The sequence below is a fragment of the Myotis daubentonii genome, chromosome 3 (genome assembly GCF_963259705.1).
Source record: "Myotis daubentonii chromosome 3, mMyoDau2.1, whole genome shotgun sequence".
NCBI classification, from domain to species: Eukaryota; Metazoa; Chordata; class Mammalia; order Chiroptera; family Vespertilionidae; genus Myotis; species Myotis daubentonii.
The window spans coordinates 69,001,881-69,020,821 of NC_081842.1; the positions used below are offsets into that span (position 1 = coordinate 69,001,881).

The following is an 18,941-nucleotide window of genomic DNA, read 5'->3' on the forward strand; positions in this document are numbered from 1 at the left end:
CCTGAGGGGTTCTGGATTGCGAGAGGGAGCAGGCCAGGCCAGCAGACCCCACTGGTGCACAATGGGGCTGGGGAGGGATGGGGGAGGTTGGCCAGCCGGGGAGGGACCACGGGACGGCTCCAGGGCATGTCCAGCCTGTCTCACTCAGTCCCAATAGGCCGGACCCCAGCAGCAAGCTAACCTACGGGTTGGAGCATCTGCCCCTTTGGTGGTCAGTGCACATCATAGCAAGCGGTAGGGTGGCCTTAGCATATCATTAGCATATTATGCTTTTATTGGTTGAACGGCCAACCAGTCGACCAGACACTTAGCATATTAGGCTTTTATTATATAGGATTGTAAAATTATTATATAATTAATAATATTAATAATATAATTTTAATATTATTAAAATTGCAAGTTTGTGCAAACAACTTTAACCACCAAAGATGATTCTTTTTTAAAAAACAAAGTAAATTTCAGTGTAAATACAGACAATATTTTTCCCTTTTAGTGTTTTTCCCTTGTCAACGCTCTCTGAATGTTAGGCTATAGTCAAAAGCCCTTAGTATGTGTCTTGGCCTTTTGATGATTAGTTTCAAAGGATTCTGGTCTGCTTAAGTCTCTGCAGCTAACCCCCCAACTTAACCACATGTTTTGCTCCACCCTTCCCAAACTGCTGAAATTGGTCTTGGAGGAAGTTGTATTTTGTCTTAATCTATCTGTGCCCACAGCTTCTGCTTTTTTTTTTTAGTAGAAGAAGTAAAAGAAAAAGTAAAGTTTATCCCACATATCTTTCTGTTTCATCCAAGTGTAAAGAAGAATGTCCTACAAGTCAGTTAGGCAATACAATGAAGTAGGGGAAGAAGTGATTTCAGTCCTGTGACTGAAAGCATCCAAGCCAAGTTTGGCAACAATAAGGCAGTAAGTGTGTAGAGAGGATTGAAGCTTCTGATGGAAGATTGAACTAGATGGGCTTTGGGGTCTCTCCAAGCACACTCTGTTTTTCCCTCGTTCAGCTGTAGAATTGTAACGTTACACAGTTCAGCCTTTCCTTTTTCTCCTGTTTATTACCTTTTCTTATGCAAATCTTTGACTTCTTTTGCTGGAACTGGGACTACTGGGATATCATATGTATAAATATAGACCATACATTCTAAAATTATGCTGTTACCAGAAAAAGTTTGAGATAGTAGTTTGTAGAGCAGTTTTCTAATATAGCTTTTATATTGGTCACACATTCTAGTCCCTGGGGCAGGTCAAATTTTTCTCTAATCCATCCCCACATTCAGAATCGAGGATGAGATGCTCTGACCTCAGGAAGCCAGTCTCAGAAAACAAAGTTCTCAGAGTGGGGAGTATGAATGGCCTGCATGGTCAGCTTTCTATGTTTCCAACACCTTCCCAGTAGCAGCACTGATATGTGTGCATTCCTAGGGCAGAACTTCTCAACTCTTCTACCTAACAGTGGACACTGCCCAGAGCCCCATGTTGCAAAGGGGAAAGCACTGATCATGGCATTGCTTTCAAGATGCATGGCTTATTTGTCCAATTCATACATAATCTACACTAATAAAAGAGAAAAATGGTAATTGGCGTACAACGATACCCTTTTCATTGGCTAATCAGGGCTATATGCAAATTAACTGCCAACTAAGATTGGCAGTTAACTGCCAACAAGATGGCGGTTAATTTGCATATGTAGGCACAATGCAGGGAGGTGAAAGGGAAAGCAGGAAGAAGCCCCCTGCCACTGACAGTGTTCGGAAACCCAGGGGGGAGCTAAGAGCTGGGGGGCAGGGCAAAGGCGGCCCTGGGGCCGCCTTTGCCCTGCCCCCCAGCCATGATCGGAGAATCAGGTGCCTTTTCCGCCCTGGCCAGTGATAGCAGGAAGTAGGGGTGGAGCCAGCGATGGGAGCTGGGCACGGTCGAAGCTGGCAGTCCCGGGAGCTAGGGGTCCCTTGCCTGGGCCTAAAGTGGAGCCCACGATCACGGGGCCGCTGCAGCTGCGGGTCCCCGCTGCCCGGGCCGGACACCTAGGCCAGAGGTGTCAGGCCTGGGCAAGGGGCCGATCCTGTGATTGGAGGGTGATGGGGGTCAACACCTGAGGGCTCCCAGTATGTGAGAGGGGGCAGGCTGGGCTGAGGGACACTCCCCCCCCGCCCCACACACACACCCAGTGCACAAATTTTGTGCACCGGGCCCCTAATTTATATATAAAACAAAATTAAAAAAAAAACATTTAAATTTGAGGTTATAGATCTTCTATGTTTATCCTGTGGCAGTGAGTCCCTCTTGGAGCACATCCATATCCCTGGGTAGTCATGATTCCTAATATGCAAGTTTCAGGTCTGAGGGAAAGGCATTGAGGATCCAGGTAGACACAGTTAACCTCTCTTGGTTCACTCATGCTTTGACCCAGTTCAGCAAGGTAGAAGACTGTACATGGATTTGGGGTCAAAGCTCAAAATCCTGTCCATTTGTCCAAACCTTAGGTAGCATGGGGCAACAGGGGATATGAGACAAAATTTTCTTGAAATCAGAGACATGGCCATGTTCTTGAAGAGAGTAGAAGACCAATGACATCCTACCTAAGACTTAACTCTTTGCTCTTGACTTGATCTGGAAAACCTTCACCTGCAGGGCCCTGCCTGTCTTACCACCCAACGTACAGCAGCAAAGCCTGACCAGTTTCGAGAAGGAGGCAGAAGACGGAAGCCTCTGTCCCAGGTCTAGAACTCCCGTGGCAATCCTTTGACCTGTTGAGACCTGTTCTTACTCTCAGTTTCAGACCACAGTGCCTCACCTGGCTAACCAGTGTTTTTATTTCTCTCCAGCTTTGCTGAAATGTAATTGACTTGTGTAAGTTTAAGTTGTATAACATGATGATTTGATACACATATATATATATTGGGAAATGTTTACCACAATAAGGTTAGTTAACACATCCTTCACTTCACATAATTATCGTGTTTTTTTTTGTTATGGTGAGAACATTTTAGGTCTGTTCTTTCAGCAATTTTCAAGTATGCAATACAATATTGTTTGCTATAGTCACTATGCTGTACGGTAGATCCCCAGGAAACTTACTCATCTTATAACCAGAAGTTCGTACCCTTTCACCAACATCTCCCCATTCCTTCTAGCCCCCAGGGTATTCATGTTGACTTACTTTAGTCTTCATTGGTTCCCTAGATTTGGCCTTCCCTCTGCACCAGTGGATACATGCCTGATTCTACCAATCTGAGTGAAATATTGAAATGGAGCCAGAGGCTTGTTCAATCTAAGCATCTGCCAAACCCCCCAGATTTAGATCCTGACATCTCCTAACTTGACTGGCCTGCCCCCATAAGAAAAATCTGAAGAAAATAGCAAATGGATGTATTAGTCTACGAGATGGAATGAATCCAATAAAGCTCAGATCACCACATTAAGTGACAGACCATCACCTGTTTTTGGCTAAATTCTGTGATCCACAAGGCTTTTTTTTTCTTTTCTTTTCTTGTATTCACTCATATGCCATCACCTGTCATTGGTGACACCTGTCATCCAATACTTAATTGAGCATTAACATGTCCAGGCCTCACCCTTACTCTGGGGTGCTGATATGTGCAAAGGAACCTCATGCTCTTGGGGACATTCCAGTCCGACAGAGGAGTTCAGGACCTGAAATTGCTTAACTGGCAGCGACAATATACATTTTGATTTGAACATTATACCAAAGCAATGACAGCAAACTAAGAAGTTTGGTTTCTGTAAAATAGAGTGTATCATCATACTAAGTATTTATTGAACAAACTAGAGGCTAGATGCATGGATTCATGTGCGGTGAGGGTGGGGGGGGTCCATCAGCCTTGCCTGTGCCCTCTCGTAATCTGGGACCCCTCGGGGGATGTCCCACTGCCAGTTTACACCGGATCCCCGCAGGATTGCTGACCCTTCTGTCCCAGGGTTGGGGAGAGGCCAGGGCCTGCGGGGATTGAGCCTAAACGGGCAGTGGGACATCACCTGAGGGAAGTAGCAGTGCACCAAGTAGCAGGTGGCCAGGGAGGAGCCTGAGCAGGGCCGGGTGCTGCACCACTCATGCTCATCCTGGCCTGCTGTGCCTGCCGCTGCCACTTGGTAGTGCTGCCGCGGAGTCAGGAGAGGCTTCTGCTGTCACAGCTGCGCTCATCAGCTGTGACCCCGGCTTCTGGCTGAGTGGCACTCCCCATGTGGGAGCACACTGACCACCAGGGAGCAGCTCCTGAGTTGAGCATCTGCCCCCTGGTGGCCAGTGTGTGTCATAGCGACTGGTCACTCCTGTCATTCTGGTCATTCAGTTGTAAAGGTCGCTTAGGTTTTTGCTAGTATATATATAGATACATAACAGTCATCTTTTACCAAAGTTTGGGGTGCTCTGAAGCAGAAGAAAGGGCAATGATTGCTGAACCTTCTGTGCCAGGGTTGGGGAGAGTCCAGTAAAAATGCTGGAGGGAGCTGCACCCATTGCCCTGGGTGCGGATCTGGCTGCAAAGACTGCTGTCAATCTCAAACTGTTTCTATAGTTTCTGCTAAGGAGAAGAACAAAAGCACTGCCCCAGGGCGTGAGGAGGAACTGAAGTCTCTATCTTGGGTAAGGTATGGGGAAACACAGCTTAGTCTCCTTTGATATGAAATGGTTTAGTGGTGGAGGAAAAGCTTGCCCTGGAGTCCTGGGAAAATCAAAGGGCTCTATTTGTTTCCTTGGAGAAAGAAAAATTGATTGAAGTTTTGGTGGCTCCCAGCCAGTACCTAAGGCAGAATAAGACCCAGAAATGAAACAAAAACAGTGGACTTGCAGGATGAATCCTTGTTTATTTTCTTCTGAACTTTGGATTAAATAACATCCAGGGACTAGAGAAAGAAAACCCCCTGAAATAAACAGATCGTTGCATCTTGACATACTGTTTGAGAGTTGCAATGTTGGGAAAAATGGGCTGATTTTGAGTCAAATTTAGTATTATTTATTAGTGTCTTAAGTACTTTTTAAACTTTCTTTTTGGAAATAATTTTAAACTTTAGCAAATATTGCAAAAATAAAAACAGTAAAGAATCTCCACATATTCCCCTTACCTAGATTCATCTAGTGTTAACATCTTGATTATCTGCCTTTCTCTCTTTCTCTGTGTATGTATATGTATGTACTTATGCATGTAAGTACATACATATTCATACACACATACCCATTTGAGAGTAAGTTATGTACATAATGGCTGCTTACTACTAAATACTTCATTGTGAATTGTGTAAAAATAGAAATATTTTCTTACATAAGCACAACAGAGCTATTAATACTTTTATCTGGCTTTCTGCCCATATTCCAATTTTGTTAGATGACCTGAAAGATACCATATATGGTTTGTCAGATTTCCTTTATAGTGTTTTTCCCCTCCAATAAAGGATCCAGTCTAGATTTAGATATTGAAATTAATTGTCATGTCTTTTTAGTTTCCTTTAATTTGGGGAATATTTTTAGAGCTTCTCTTTGTCTTTTAGACATTTCTTATTTTGTGATTTTTTTATATTACTTTGTGTTTGCATAGGTGATATTGTTGCCTTACTAAGGTGTCACATACAGAGGAGCACAATATCTATCTGTCTGTTGCTGGTGATGTTAATTTTGATCAGTCTGTCAAATTATTCTTTTCAGTCTAATTTCTCCACCACATAATCACTGGACAGGTGGACATCATGGACCTCCAGATGTGCTACCCTGAAAGGATACTATTATCTGTGTAAATACAAATGCATACATACATATGTTGAAGAGGTCATGAGTTCATTGATACCTCCAATCTATTCCCACATCCACTCAGGGTTCCTTCCTATCCTATTTCATATTTATATGTTCCTTCTCCCACATTGAAAATCTGGGCTCCCCAAAACACAACATTTACACATTTACTCAATCTTATAATACATACAAAACAAGCTGCAAATTGCTTTATTCATAGCATTACAATAAAAAAGGCCGACTACAAAGCCTTCCAGATTTGTTTGAAATTCTCTCACCTCCCCCTGCCCCTTGTACATAAGACTTGGGGTGTATGGTGATATACTGTGTTCAAAGCTACTTGGATTGACATTATTTTTCTTTCATTTTTTTCTTTCAATGTGATTACGGTATTTATTTGAAATACAACCGAGTTCCTCTGTTTTAGTTTGCTTTCAGTTTTAGGATTTTTTTCTTTCTGTTTTTATTTAATTAATCTAATTTTTAATATGTAGAACATTAACATACTTTTTTTCAGACAAAATTCTACAGAAAAGCATACTCAGAAAACTGTTGCTCCCTTCCAGATCCCGTCTGTTCATTTCAGTCTCCATTCCTGGTAGATAACCAACTCTACTTTCCTTGGTTTATCTTTCCCGTGTTTCTTTTTGTAATAGTTATATACATGTAATTTTGTTTCTTATTTTTCCTTTTTTCTTTCTTACACAAAGGCAGTGTATTACACACTTTTTGCACTTTGCATTTTTCACTTAATAATATCTTCTAGAAATCAGTCCATATCTGTCAATAAAGAGTTTCTTCATTCTTCTGTTTACAGCTGTATTGTACTCCATTTTGCATATTTACTGTAGTTTCAAACAATCTGCTACATTTGGGCAATTAGGCATTTTTCAATAGTTGATAATTATAAATAATGTTTCCAAGAATAATCTTGTGCCCATATAGTTTAATATTTTTGGAGGTAGAGCTTCAAGGTACATTCCTAAAGAGGAATTGCTTAGTCAAAGGATGACTTACTATGAAGTTTTCTTAGATAGTTTCAAATTCCTGTCTGTACTGGTTGTGCCATTTCACATTTCCTTCAGCAACATATGGGTGGGTGTACCTGTTTCCCCACAGCCTTGATGGCAGAGCACATTGTCAAACCTTTGAAATTCTTGTCAGGTGAATGGTGAAGAAATTATATCTTAATCAAGTTTTAATTTGCATTTTTAAAATATAGATGAATTTGAAATTTTTTTCAAGTTTTTAAAAGTTATTTTTATATCTTCTTTGTGGATTGTTGGTTCATAATTTTGGCCCAATTTTCCACAGGATTTTTTAGCCTCTTTATTCTCAATATTTCTAAGTTCTTTATTTCCCTTTTGCTGTGATACATGTTGTGAATCTTTTCATCTAGTTTATCATTTACCCTTTGGCTTTTTTATTTTTCATGAAAATTGTTTTTATTTTTAGTAGTCAACTTTATCCATCTTTTCTTTTTTTGCAGTTATTGTTATAGTAACAGTTAGTTATCTATGTATATACTATAATGGTATATATTCTAGCATATGCATGTATATATGGTATATATATAGTTATTATATCTATACACTAAATAATAGTGTATATATATATATATACATACATAGGTATAACTATATATAAATAGTTATGAAATAGATATGTATACCCATATTATACACACACACACACAAAGAAATATTCCATTTTCTTAAGAGTTTTTACTAGAAATGGGAGTTGAATTTTGCCAAAGGCTTTTTAAGCATCTATGAAAATTAATATTATGCTTTTCCTCTTGAGCCCTATATATATGGTGAATTATATTAATAGACTTGAACCCTCCTTGAATTCTTGGTATAATCTCCAGGTAAGGTTTTCAAGTTTCATCACTCTGGCTCAGATATCAGGGTCTCTATTGCATTGACTTAGTCTCTACTGATAGTCTCCTCTTTGAAGCTGTTTAAACTATTTCTCACACTCTGTCCCTGGAATAATACCCTCTTCTTTATTTTTTTCTCTTCTGTTCACGTGCTTTCATTTTTACATGTTTCAGATTATACTGTATTTGTTTAAACGTCTGTCTCTCCCATTAAACTCCATACTCACGGAAGGCCTGGAGTGTTTTTGTGTGTGTTTTTTTTTTATCAGTTTCTTGAGTGTGAAATCTAAAAACCCTAAACTTGACATCCAAAAGAGTTACCAGAAATGGTGTCTGTCATACTTGTCCATTAACAAGCCACAGAAATTAGAATCAATTCCTATTTATAATCATGTCAGATTCAGATCCAGTAGGCATCAAAGCATGTCCCTTTGAATCGGTGCAACAATTTTATGTTTAAGAAAAATCCAGTGCAACCCAATTATCTATAAAAGTGGATTTATACTCATCCCAAACTAGTGGTGCAAAATGGTTCCACCATATATGAAATTCTCAAGTCTCCATTCCTCTTCCTATTCAGCATTAACAGATATTGATGTCATGAAGAGAGAAAAGACAGACTAGAGAAGGTAACTCATACATGATTCTCAGGTTGTCAGGCCCACATCAAATTTGTCTTCACAGTTCAGGAAACTGTTGTTCCATCCCCTCCACTCTGCCTTCCCAGCACCTTTGAGTTTTTTCTGGTGATTGTGACATGACATAATACTGTAATCAGTTTTATTTGATGGTTTGACTTCTTTAGACAGAAAATGGGGAGCTGTCTGACAGAACTCAGGGCAACTGTGCACATGTTGCTGGCATTTACCAAGGGGTGCTGGATGCAGCCCTATCCATGTTCTCTTCTTTATGTTGTGATCTTGGGTTTGTTACTCTTCCCCTTTATAGTCTTCTGAGCTGCTCTCACAGAGCCTTTGAGCAAACATGAGGAATGTGAGTGAGCAGACTAGGCAAAGAATCTATCAGAAGTTAGAAGGGTACAAAGAAAGATGCTGCTTGGGGAGAAAACTTCAGTTCTATTGTTCTCATTCTATGTTAATTTGCACCCAACCAAGGTCCAGACCCATCACAGAGTGCAAAACGGGGTTTAAGAGTAATTTCAAAAGTGTTCCATGGCCCTGACCTTGTCTAAAGTCACATTCCCCTGTGTTCTGGTTGTGTCTTCCTGGCTACAGCATGGAGACTTGGTAGTGATCACAGAATCCAGGAAAAAAGGCCCCATTTGCAGGAGCTGGGAAATAAAACGCCCTGTTCCCACCAACTCAGCACATGTTTCTGGCTGGAACATCAGCCCATTTTTGCCAGTTAATGTCTGTTTCTCCAATAGTGATAACTGTCATTCACCACTTCAGCTGTGTCTGTAAGACACTCAAACATAGCTCAAGTTTTTGACTGCTGTTGTGAAAAACTTGAGCTATGTATGTCAGCCCTCGGAGAATAAAGTTTTTGTGTTTCTGCAGATTCACCCTTCAGGTTCAAGCACGGGCGCACTCCTAAGTCAGAGTGCCGAGAGGGCTGCCTTCCAGAACCTCTTCCCCTGCTCAGAGCCTCGGAGACAAAGGCCTTTTCATTATCTCTGGCCTTGATCAGTGTCTCTAAACTCTCTTTGCAGCTTCTGACCTTGATTATTCTCTTTTCAATTTATAGTCTCATTTTCCTTACACTTTCCTAGCCATGCTACCCCCAGGGCTCAATTATTTCTACTTTCTTTGTTTTCTGTCAACAATTTTTAGAATATACAACCTGGGCATTAAAAAAAAATCAATATTTCCTTAAGTGCACACAAAACAGTTCTTATTTATAGTGGGATGAGATACAAAAGCAGTTAAATATGATGATTTAATAGAGATTAATCACATGATGTACTGGAAGTCAGAGAGCTGGGTCATCATTTTAACTATGTCACTTCTAATTATGTGGCCTTGGGCAACTCAATTTCACAGAGCCTCTAACTCCTTATTTGTAACATGATCTGTAATGCATATCCTGATTAAATGTTTCATAATGTTAAAGATCTATGCTGAAAAGTTAATTTGATCAAGCCAACCATATGTCCTTCAGTTAAAACAAAATTTATGCTGAATCAAGGGAAACACTTTTTTTTTTTTTTTTACTAAGGCACTTACTTTATTGCTCATCCTAGGCACTTGCATATGAACAAAACTTGTCCCTACCTCTGGACTTATGTGTATAGGTTAACTATTGCTATGATAATGCTGTGTAACAATCTCATAATTTCAGTGGCACATAACAATATTTAATTTATACCCCTCTGAAGTAGGTTGGAGGTTGGTTGATCTAACTTGAGTGTGGCTTGGGCGGTTCTGCTCTTCTCCACGAGTCTCTCATCTTCTTGGAGCTAGAGGGCTAATCTGAAAATGTTCTCATGGTAATGGCATAGAAAAAGACAGTAAGTTCAATCATAATAGCACCATCCAAGCCTTGGGTAGATCATATTTTGATATTCCATTGTCCAAAGCAAATTGCATGGCCAACCCCAAAGTCAAGAGATGCTCATGATGTGGGTGGATAAGGAAGTGAATAGTTCTGAACAACAATCTAACACACTGTGCTTTGGAAATGAGTGATGAAAATGCTTATGTATGGCTTTTTCTCAGTGAAAATAAAGGCAGGGATGATGATGTGCAGAAACCTTAGGGATTAATCGCTACTTTTCCTTCTGTGGGGCCTAACTGAATTCACTTCTAGGGAGAGGAGTTGCTGGTTTTGAGACAGCCTTTATGAATTTGCTTGCATACAATTTTAAGTTGCAGTAAAACTGTCATTATACTCAAATGAGAAAGGTCAAGATCATGGCACTACCTCAAAAGCACCTCTGATTGGCAGATTTGTGAAAAATTCCTGTGAACCGCTGATTGAGTATTCCTCCATGGGTAAGCTCCTGCTCACTCTAATCAAGTTGGAGATAATTTTGAAAATGCTGATCAGGACTTATTTATAGAAGCAAAGGATGGTGGTTCAAAACGGAGCTAGTGCAAAAACACTGTGAGACACCTGCTATCTGACAGATTGAAAAATTACATGACTTATGTTGTATTTATATATGTAAAACTGTCTATCTCTTTATGGAAAGAATCTAAACATCCTTCAACTCTGCCATTTTTTTTTACCCCAATGCCTCCACTTGTTTTCATGTCTTCTGATGAAACAGTAATATAAAACCACAATGATGACACATTACTGATGATTAAGTTGTATTAAGCAGAAATAACTGCACATGAAACAATAGTTGTATATTATATTATGAAGTTAGTCTATTTGTTTCTTGAGAACTAATAAGAAATTGAGGGTGATTAAGGCAGGCAAACATTAGTTTATTTTTCCATTTATTGGGCTGTATAAGTTACCTATTACTGTGTAATATATTATCCCAAATTTAATGGTATTCATCAGAAGTATGTATTATCTCACATAGTGTGTGTGGGTCAGGAATTCAGAGGAGGCTTAGCTGGATGGTTCTGGATTTCATGAGGTCCCAGTCAAAAGATCAACTGAGGTTTTAGTTATCTGAAGATTTGAGTGGGGGATGGAGGAGCTGCTTCCAAGATGGTTCAATCACATGGCTGGCTAGTTGTTAAGCAGAAGAAGCCTCGGTTCCTTGACAGGTGGACACATCAATAAGGCTGCCCGAGTGTCCTCACAGCATAGCAACTGGCTTCTTCCAGAGCAAGTGGTCAAAGAGAGATCAAGGCAGAAGCTACAATACAATTTATGACCTAGCCTTGGAAGGCACACTCTGGTCATTTCTATAGAATTTTATTGGTTATACCAGGCCTGGGACTGGTACTCACTCACAAGACTGTGTAAGTGCATGCCCTGCATGTGAATATGTCCTTAAATTTTACACCCTTGCTGCCTTGTTTATCTTAATCTAGTCCTGACCAGCTGTATACATTTGCTGTACTTAGTGTTAGAGGGGACAATATAAAAGGCAAGAATCATGGGAACAACTTGGAGGCTGGCCACCACAAGAGTTAAGCACTTAACCAAGATTCTGATCAATGAGAAGGGACTTCCACTGGCTCATCAGTTCTCAACTTTGGTTGAGCACGTGAATCATCTGGGAGCGATGATTTAACTGATCAGGAGAGACAGTCATGATATCAAAATGGTCTCCAAATCATTCACATGTGCAGTCAGGGATAAGTACATTGAAAATGAAGTAACGGTTCCTTTTGAGACTGAATTCCACACAGAATTAGCTATTGTATCTATCAGCAACCTCTGTTCTCCCCTCATGTAGCAGAGTGTGGAGCAAGGCTTAGAAGGACAAGGGGCATCAGTAATTTATTCACTCACAAACTGTTCCTGAAAACAGAGCAGGTCAGGATGACTCGGTTTCTTTCCCCACCACCTGTATGTTCTGTTTGAACTGTTTTATAAAAGATTGGCAGGCACAGGGTTAACTCATCAATGCTGGTCTGATTTGAGGTTCTTTATTTGTTTCAAGACATATCAAAACAGGCACATTGGATGAACAGAGAGGTCCCCAGATGAGAAAGAGAATAATGGGAATTAAATGAGTTATATTAGGGTTAGGCTGTCTGTTTACTTATATACCAGTTTGCCAGTGTTACACACACACACACACACACACACACACACACACACACACACACACACGTAAAGCCAAGAATGAGATCACGCTTAGCTAATATAATTTCAGAAGCCAGTTCAGGTTTGTATCTACTAGGCTACATGGTTGCTGAGTAGTTATCTCTTTGAGACTTCCCTATCCCATGGGGCAGGAGCCTGGGCTGAATGTACTGGGGAGAAAGGTGAAGGGGTATTGGAATGGGGTTCTTATGCGGGATATCCTGTTTTTCTCCACTGAAAATAAATAACAGAATTTCCAACTCCTGCTAGAACTTTCACATTTTCTTCTTGTAATTTTCCTAGGAAATGCAAAAAACCTCAGAGATTATCATGATTTTGGCAAACAGTTTAGAATGTTGGCAGATGCCCAAAGAGAAAAAAGCTCTGTTACAGACATATGCTCGAAACCATTGTTGTCACCTCAATCAGATAATTAAAATGAAAAATAAAACACTGCAAGCATTTTTTATGGCAGCAGCCTAATTTGCACTTCTTACATAAGCAAGGACATTCCTGCAGATTGCATTGGATGTCAGCATAACATATCCTCTCACTCTTCTGTAAAGGCATACTCAGATGAAAGGGGACAAGTTGCTGGGAAAACAGGTCATTCTCTTCAGACATCCACAGAAGAGGCTTGGCCAGAGGGCGAATACTTAATAAACAAAATATCAACCTGCTCAATAGGATTCTAGCAGAGTTTCATTGTTTGGCAAAGTCTCAAAGGATTAGAGTGCTTCCATCTCGTGACAGTGTAGATCACTTCCAATGGACTCTTGGATGCAAGTGTACTTGATGGGAGGTGGAGGCGGCTTGAAAGGTGGGGGTCTTTCCATGCTAGGAACAAATCATTGCTCTTTTAATGCTAAGAATGTGAGGGGGTGATTGAAGTAGGAAACAGAAAGAGAAAGACATACTCCACTAGCTCTCTCAGAATTTTCTTGTCATAACTTTCTGCTTGTTAGTTTTGTCATGATAATATCATTAATTAATATTTATATGGTAATTTTATAATTTGCAAAGTGTTTTCGTTATAACCTTGTATCTAGAAATTGAATATTACTGTCACCATTCCATATATAAAAATTAGGCACAAAGGTTTTAATCATCTTGTTCGAAAGAACCAGACCAGCAATTCAAGTCTTTTAACCAAAACCCATACTCTCCATGGCAACTGCTGCCTAATAGAAGTGCTTCTCTTATGTGGGTTAAAAAGATTCCTCCAGAGACAAAATTTTAAAATTCTGTGTGGTGTGCTGTGGGGATCCGGTTTAAATGGGAAGTAAAGCTCTTCTGAATCCCTGAGTTGGTTGGTACTGGATAGATAATGCCAGAATCCCTTCTCTTTAAATAAGTGAACATTCTGAATGTCATCTTTGTATAAAGTGCTGTTCTCTGTTAGCACAACTCATCTCTTGTCTGAAATGCATCAAGCATACAAGTGAGTGTGAGATTTAGCTATACAAATGTCCCAGCAGTATTGATAATAGAAAACAGAAATATACCTGTGAGCAGATTTATGTCCACGACCCAAATACCTGCAGCCCTTGTCTGTCAATCCATAGTACCTTAATTTCCCTCTCTCTCTCTCTCTCTCTCTCTCTCTCTCTCCCATCAAAATATTGTTTCTCATTTCTATATAGCACAGACATTTGACTATAGCACAACAACAAAAATCATTTCAGATTTTCAGAGTCCCATAACTTTCTCATTTTATTATATAAATTCCTAATGTCTATTACCTGGTTTTCTGATGCTTTAATGGACACAGTATTTATCAAAAGGTAGATAAAGTATTAAGAAATTTGCACTTCTGTTTTTTTCAGGTAAATTCTGAATTTCTCAAGATCACATGGTGACCAAAGTGTAGTATTTAGATAAGAATCCATAAATTCTGACTACTGGTTTAGTGTTTTATTCACCATGAAACACTTACTGCAGATGGTGATAGAGTCTTCAAGGATACTCTCAGAAAAGTAGAAGAAGGTATTGCATGATGGTCAATGTTATCTTAGATAGTAGTCGGAAGATATGTGGAAGATCAGCCTTATGTATTATGAGGGTCTCCTCTAATTGTGGCCTAATCTGGACTGATTCAAAGTAGCCCTGTCAGAAAAGCAGAGCGTAACCTTATGTGTCATTTCAGATTGTGGATTGGAAGGAGAAGAGTTCCGGAAAATATTTCAATAAGGCAAAAAAAATGGGGGGTAACCAACTGCTTACTTTCTTTTCCTCCTGGGGAAAAAGGTAAAGGGCAGTAAAAGCTCATTCTGCTGAAAAGCAGCTGGAAATTTCTTAAAATTACCTTTCTCACTCAATTTCACACTTGAGCATCTCAGCATGGCTAGGCTCAGGCAGGTCAGAGATGCATGAAAATGAAAAAATAATAAAGATTAAAAGAAAAATCATTTTCAATTTTGAGGTAAGGTGAGGCACGGTTTTTATTTAATGCCCACTGACTGTTCCACCTGCTGAGTGTAGTGTTACAGCCTGAACCAGGCAGAAGGGCCACCAAATCAGAAGTTGTGTATCTAAACCCAACTGTGTGGAGCTTGGAAAGCAATATTACCTCTCTGAGCCTTATTTCCTCTGTTAAATATGAACGGGGCTCAATATAGGAATGATATCTATAGTGCTGAGTGAATGATGCATATTGAAAAAGTATCTGTTCCTTCATATCTTGGCATTATACTCACATTTCTTGTTGGTATTGACACCATTTTCTCACTCCAAGACCAAATGATACCAGGCATAAAAAGAGCAAAGCTGCTACCAATACTGGCCAGGATGTTCCATCTTTGGGCTTCTTAGTCACAATAACTGAAAAGGGCATCAAGAGAGAGGAATTTTAAAGCCAAACTTTTGGCCATTGGAAACCAGAATTAATTGAACTACTTCTCCCACCTGACAGATATTTTATTTAAGGGCCAAAGGGTGTTCCTTGACCACAGTCACACTGTGGGATCATGTCTATGCCTTGTTCTACTTTCTGGTTTGGCATTTATTCAATTGCATTTTTACATGAATGTCTTTCTTGGTCACGTATTCCACAACCGATCTTTTCCCTCGTTTTCCCAAGGCCCTGGTCAATTCCTGACACGTGGTACCCGATGAAATGTTATTTGCAGGAATGAATACATTAAAATAACCTGTAAATTAACTTTATCTGTGAAACAATGGTCTACCTTTGGGTTTTCTTGTTCTTGAAGGAGTCACTAAATGCTTTATGGGAGCACATGTGATAGGACGAGGAAAAAAGGGTAAAAAGCAGTGTGACCTTCCAAAGTCCTGAAGAGCTAATGCTGAGAAGCCCTGGACAATACCTGTGGAGCTGTAGTGCTGAAAAACCACGTTCCAAGACTTCTCATTTGAATGTCACTCAAGGAATCATAACCAGGCTAGAGATTTTCTTATCCGTTTCTATCACTTCCCCTCCTTTTTTTACTCTCCATATCCATTTCAGGAATAGAAAGGGGAGAAGGGACAAAATGGATAAAACTAAAACCAGTTGGTTTTGCCATTTCTGTGGTCTGAAAAGGGAAGAAGTTGAAAGTAACAGACTGGCTAAAATTATATTGGTGAGTAACCAATGGCTGATTTTTCTTATCCTTGCTGACCATCCCCATCCTCAACTCATTCATTAACATTTGAATATTAAGTTAAACTGCAGGAATCAAAGACTTTAAAATATTATGGATTCTAGACTAGCAGCAAAATAAATATCCTACTCTGGATGGCTTTACTTTTTAGTAAATGAGGTTGCCTGGTTCTACCTGGCAGTTAATAGAAGTATTTCCTTTTCAAAAAGTATTTCATGATCATGTTAACAATTCAAACAGCACAGAACTATAAAACTGCAATGAGAAGGAAGTGCCCTTACTACTTTAGGTACCAGTTACCCACACTAGAGGCAATAACTTTCAATAGTTAATTACATATCCTACCAGAAACTTTCTATGCATACATAAACACATATATGTATCATGAATATACATCCCCTTTATTACAAATGCAGCCATACTATACATATTGTTCTGCCTGTCCCCTGTCCCCTGGCTTTTTTTTTCTCTTAAAAAAATGTTCTTGGAATACTTTCCAATGAAGTGTATAGAGATTTACTTCATTCGATTAAACTACTGGCTAGTTCCCCAAATGTAGGCACCTACCATAGTTTATTTAATTGGTCTCTTAACGTCAGGTGGTTGAATTGTGTTCAGGCTTTTATTATCTCTAACAACACTCCAGTGGAATCCTTATACATTACAGATAGATCTTTAGCTCTTTAGGTTACATAGATCATTTGGGCAAAAAGTGCATTTTTATATCAGAATTATCTGGATTGATTTTCTTTTATCATTTCAACTAGATTATACACTGCTCATAGGTGGAGACTAGGTTTTTATTTTCTCTTATTGCCTAGATTTATTATACTGCTTTCTATACAGCAAGTCTCAAAAAATAAAGATACAGTCTAAAAAACTGGATTTAAAATATTAGGTTACAAGTCTTATCTATGTCTTACGTAGTTTGGACTGCAGCCACATTATGTCAAGCTAACCGTGTGTTGGTTATCAGTGTGGAAGACTTTTTCTCTCACAACACACATCCAGGATTCGAGGTCTTCCTGAGGCTCACCCTACCTCAGCCCTGTCAAAACAGATACTGCGGGTACCCTGGAAGCTCATGTAGTCTTGCCACACATAACCATGTGGTACTGTGTATGCATCAGTGGCTAAAGAGAGTTCAGAAATTCAAATCAGTGGAGTATTGTGATCACCCAAGGAACAACTAAGGACTATACAAAGTTCTGTTTAGTGAAATCAAAATTGGCTAGGCTCTACACTAGTAATATCGTAGTAAATAATATTTATCACCAAAGTTTTAGAGAAATAAAAGAACAAAAGGTTTTTTAAATGGGTGTTAAATTAATGTTTACAAATTTTCTTCAAGCCAAATATAGAAAACGAGACCATAGACTTCAGGAATGTCTCAGTGCAGAAGCAGAGCACCAATCTGGCCCCATTTCCAAAGTAGGCAGTTCTTAAAGTCACCAATATCTTAAAGATATTGGTAGGACCACGGTTTGCAACTCTGTTGCTATGTTGTGTGAGGATGATGCTCTAATGATCTGAGGATTGCATGACCTTCCATATGAAATAAAATGATTACCCAGGCGAAGTGCTCACCAATCAAATGAATAACCCCTGAAGTCAAAGAATTGATTAGACCTCTGAATTTATGATTAAGACCTGCATTGGGAGGGTCCTAACTTCATTGAATCCCTTGCCCTCTTATGATATAAAATAATGGATTACATTTAGCATTGACGTATTTTATTAATTGAATATAGGAATTCTCTTTGTTCCAAGAATCTCTTTCTTGATTCAGACTATATTTTCACAAGACTGAAATGTTACTCAATACCTTTCTTCTGGCTACTTCTTATTTATTTTTCAAATTTTAATTTAAATATATTTGCAGTGAGTATTTTCCTCTTCCCCAATTAAAATCAGATATTTCTGTTAGATGCTGACAATACCTTGTACTATATCATAGTATGTCACAAATAAATTCAATTGTATGGTTACTTATTCACTATATAACATCTCTAACAGATTATTATCTTCAGGAGGTCAGTGTTTTCACTTTATGCCCAACAATTGGCACAGTGTTTGGCAAATGGTAGATACTCAATAAATATTTCTTGAGTCAATAAAACATAACATCCAAAAAATAAATGGCACATGGCTCACCAGTGATATGGATGTCATTATTTTTAGTAGATCTATTGGCAGTTGTGGAAACTTCTGGAAATTCTTTGGTTGTGCTGATGAAGTCATCACCTAGGGAATGAAAGGGGATTATCTGAACTGATCCTAATAGCCATCTCAGTCTGATCAAATGGTGTAAAATCATGATTGGATTTCACTTGCTGTTAGAAAGAGCTCAATTTACATGGATTAAATACTCCTAAAATTTTATGTGTAAAGTTTACTAAGGTCCAATTTACAGCAAGGCTAGGATCCTAGGATCTGTCTAATATGGTTACCAAATAGTGAAACTTCCTATTGGCTTAAATAAATAAAAAAGGGGGCGGGGGAGAGAAGCTGTATAGCACACACAACAAACCAATATCTGCTAAAGAATCTCCATGAGAAATTTAAGCAATTATAGGAAAATATCTTAAGTTGGGGTCATGGAAAGATGAGGTCTATTCCTACTCTCTCACAATATCAGAGGTCTAGCCCAGTGGTCGGCAAACCCATTAGTCAACAGAGCCAAATATCAACAGTACAATGATTGAAATTTCTTTTGAGAGCCAAATTTTTTAAACTTAAACTATATAGGTAGGTAAATTGTTATTAACTTAATTAGGGTACTCCTAAGGCTTAGGAAGAGACACACTCAAGGGGCCAAAGAGCCGCATGTGGCTCGCGAGCTGCAGTTTGCCGACCATAGCCAATCAAAATACTGATTCTCCCCACTCTAATGTATTTGGAAAGGTCAATAAAAATTCCTTAGCAACATTCAAGTAGAAAAATGTATATTGACAAATCATTCAATTTTCCAATGGAAAAATAAAACAAAATGCATTTTTAATGAATTTGATTGGTTAAAAAAAGCCACTATATAGATTTAATTTTGAAA

The 18,941-nt window shown here is 39.0% G+C and overlaps 1 protein-coding gene across 1 annotated transcript in view; it reads right to left on the bottom strand.

The window, feature by feature from the left end:
- Positions 1-12,002: 12,002 nt before the first annotated feature.
- Positions 12,003-18,941, bottom strand: part of CD96 (CD96 molecule) — an 89,721-nt gene continuing 82,782 nt past the window's right edge. The window contains exons 12-14 of the mRNA XM_059686172.1: positions 18,047-18,136; positions 14,990-15,113; positions 12,003-13,130 (exon numbers count right to left, since the gene is read on the bottom strand). Coding sequence (XP_059542155.1) covers positions 13,022-13,130; positions 14,990-15,113; positions 18,047-18,136 — 323 coding nt within the window. The 3' untranslated portion in view covers positions 12,003-13,021. The remainder of the gene's footprint in view (positions 13,131-14,989; positions 15,114-18,046; positions 18,137-18,941) is intronic.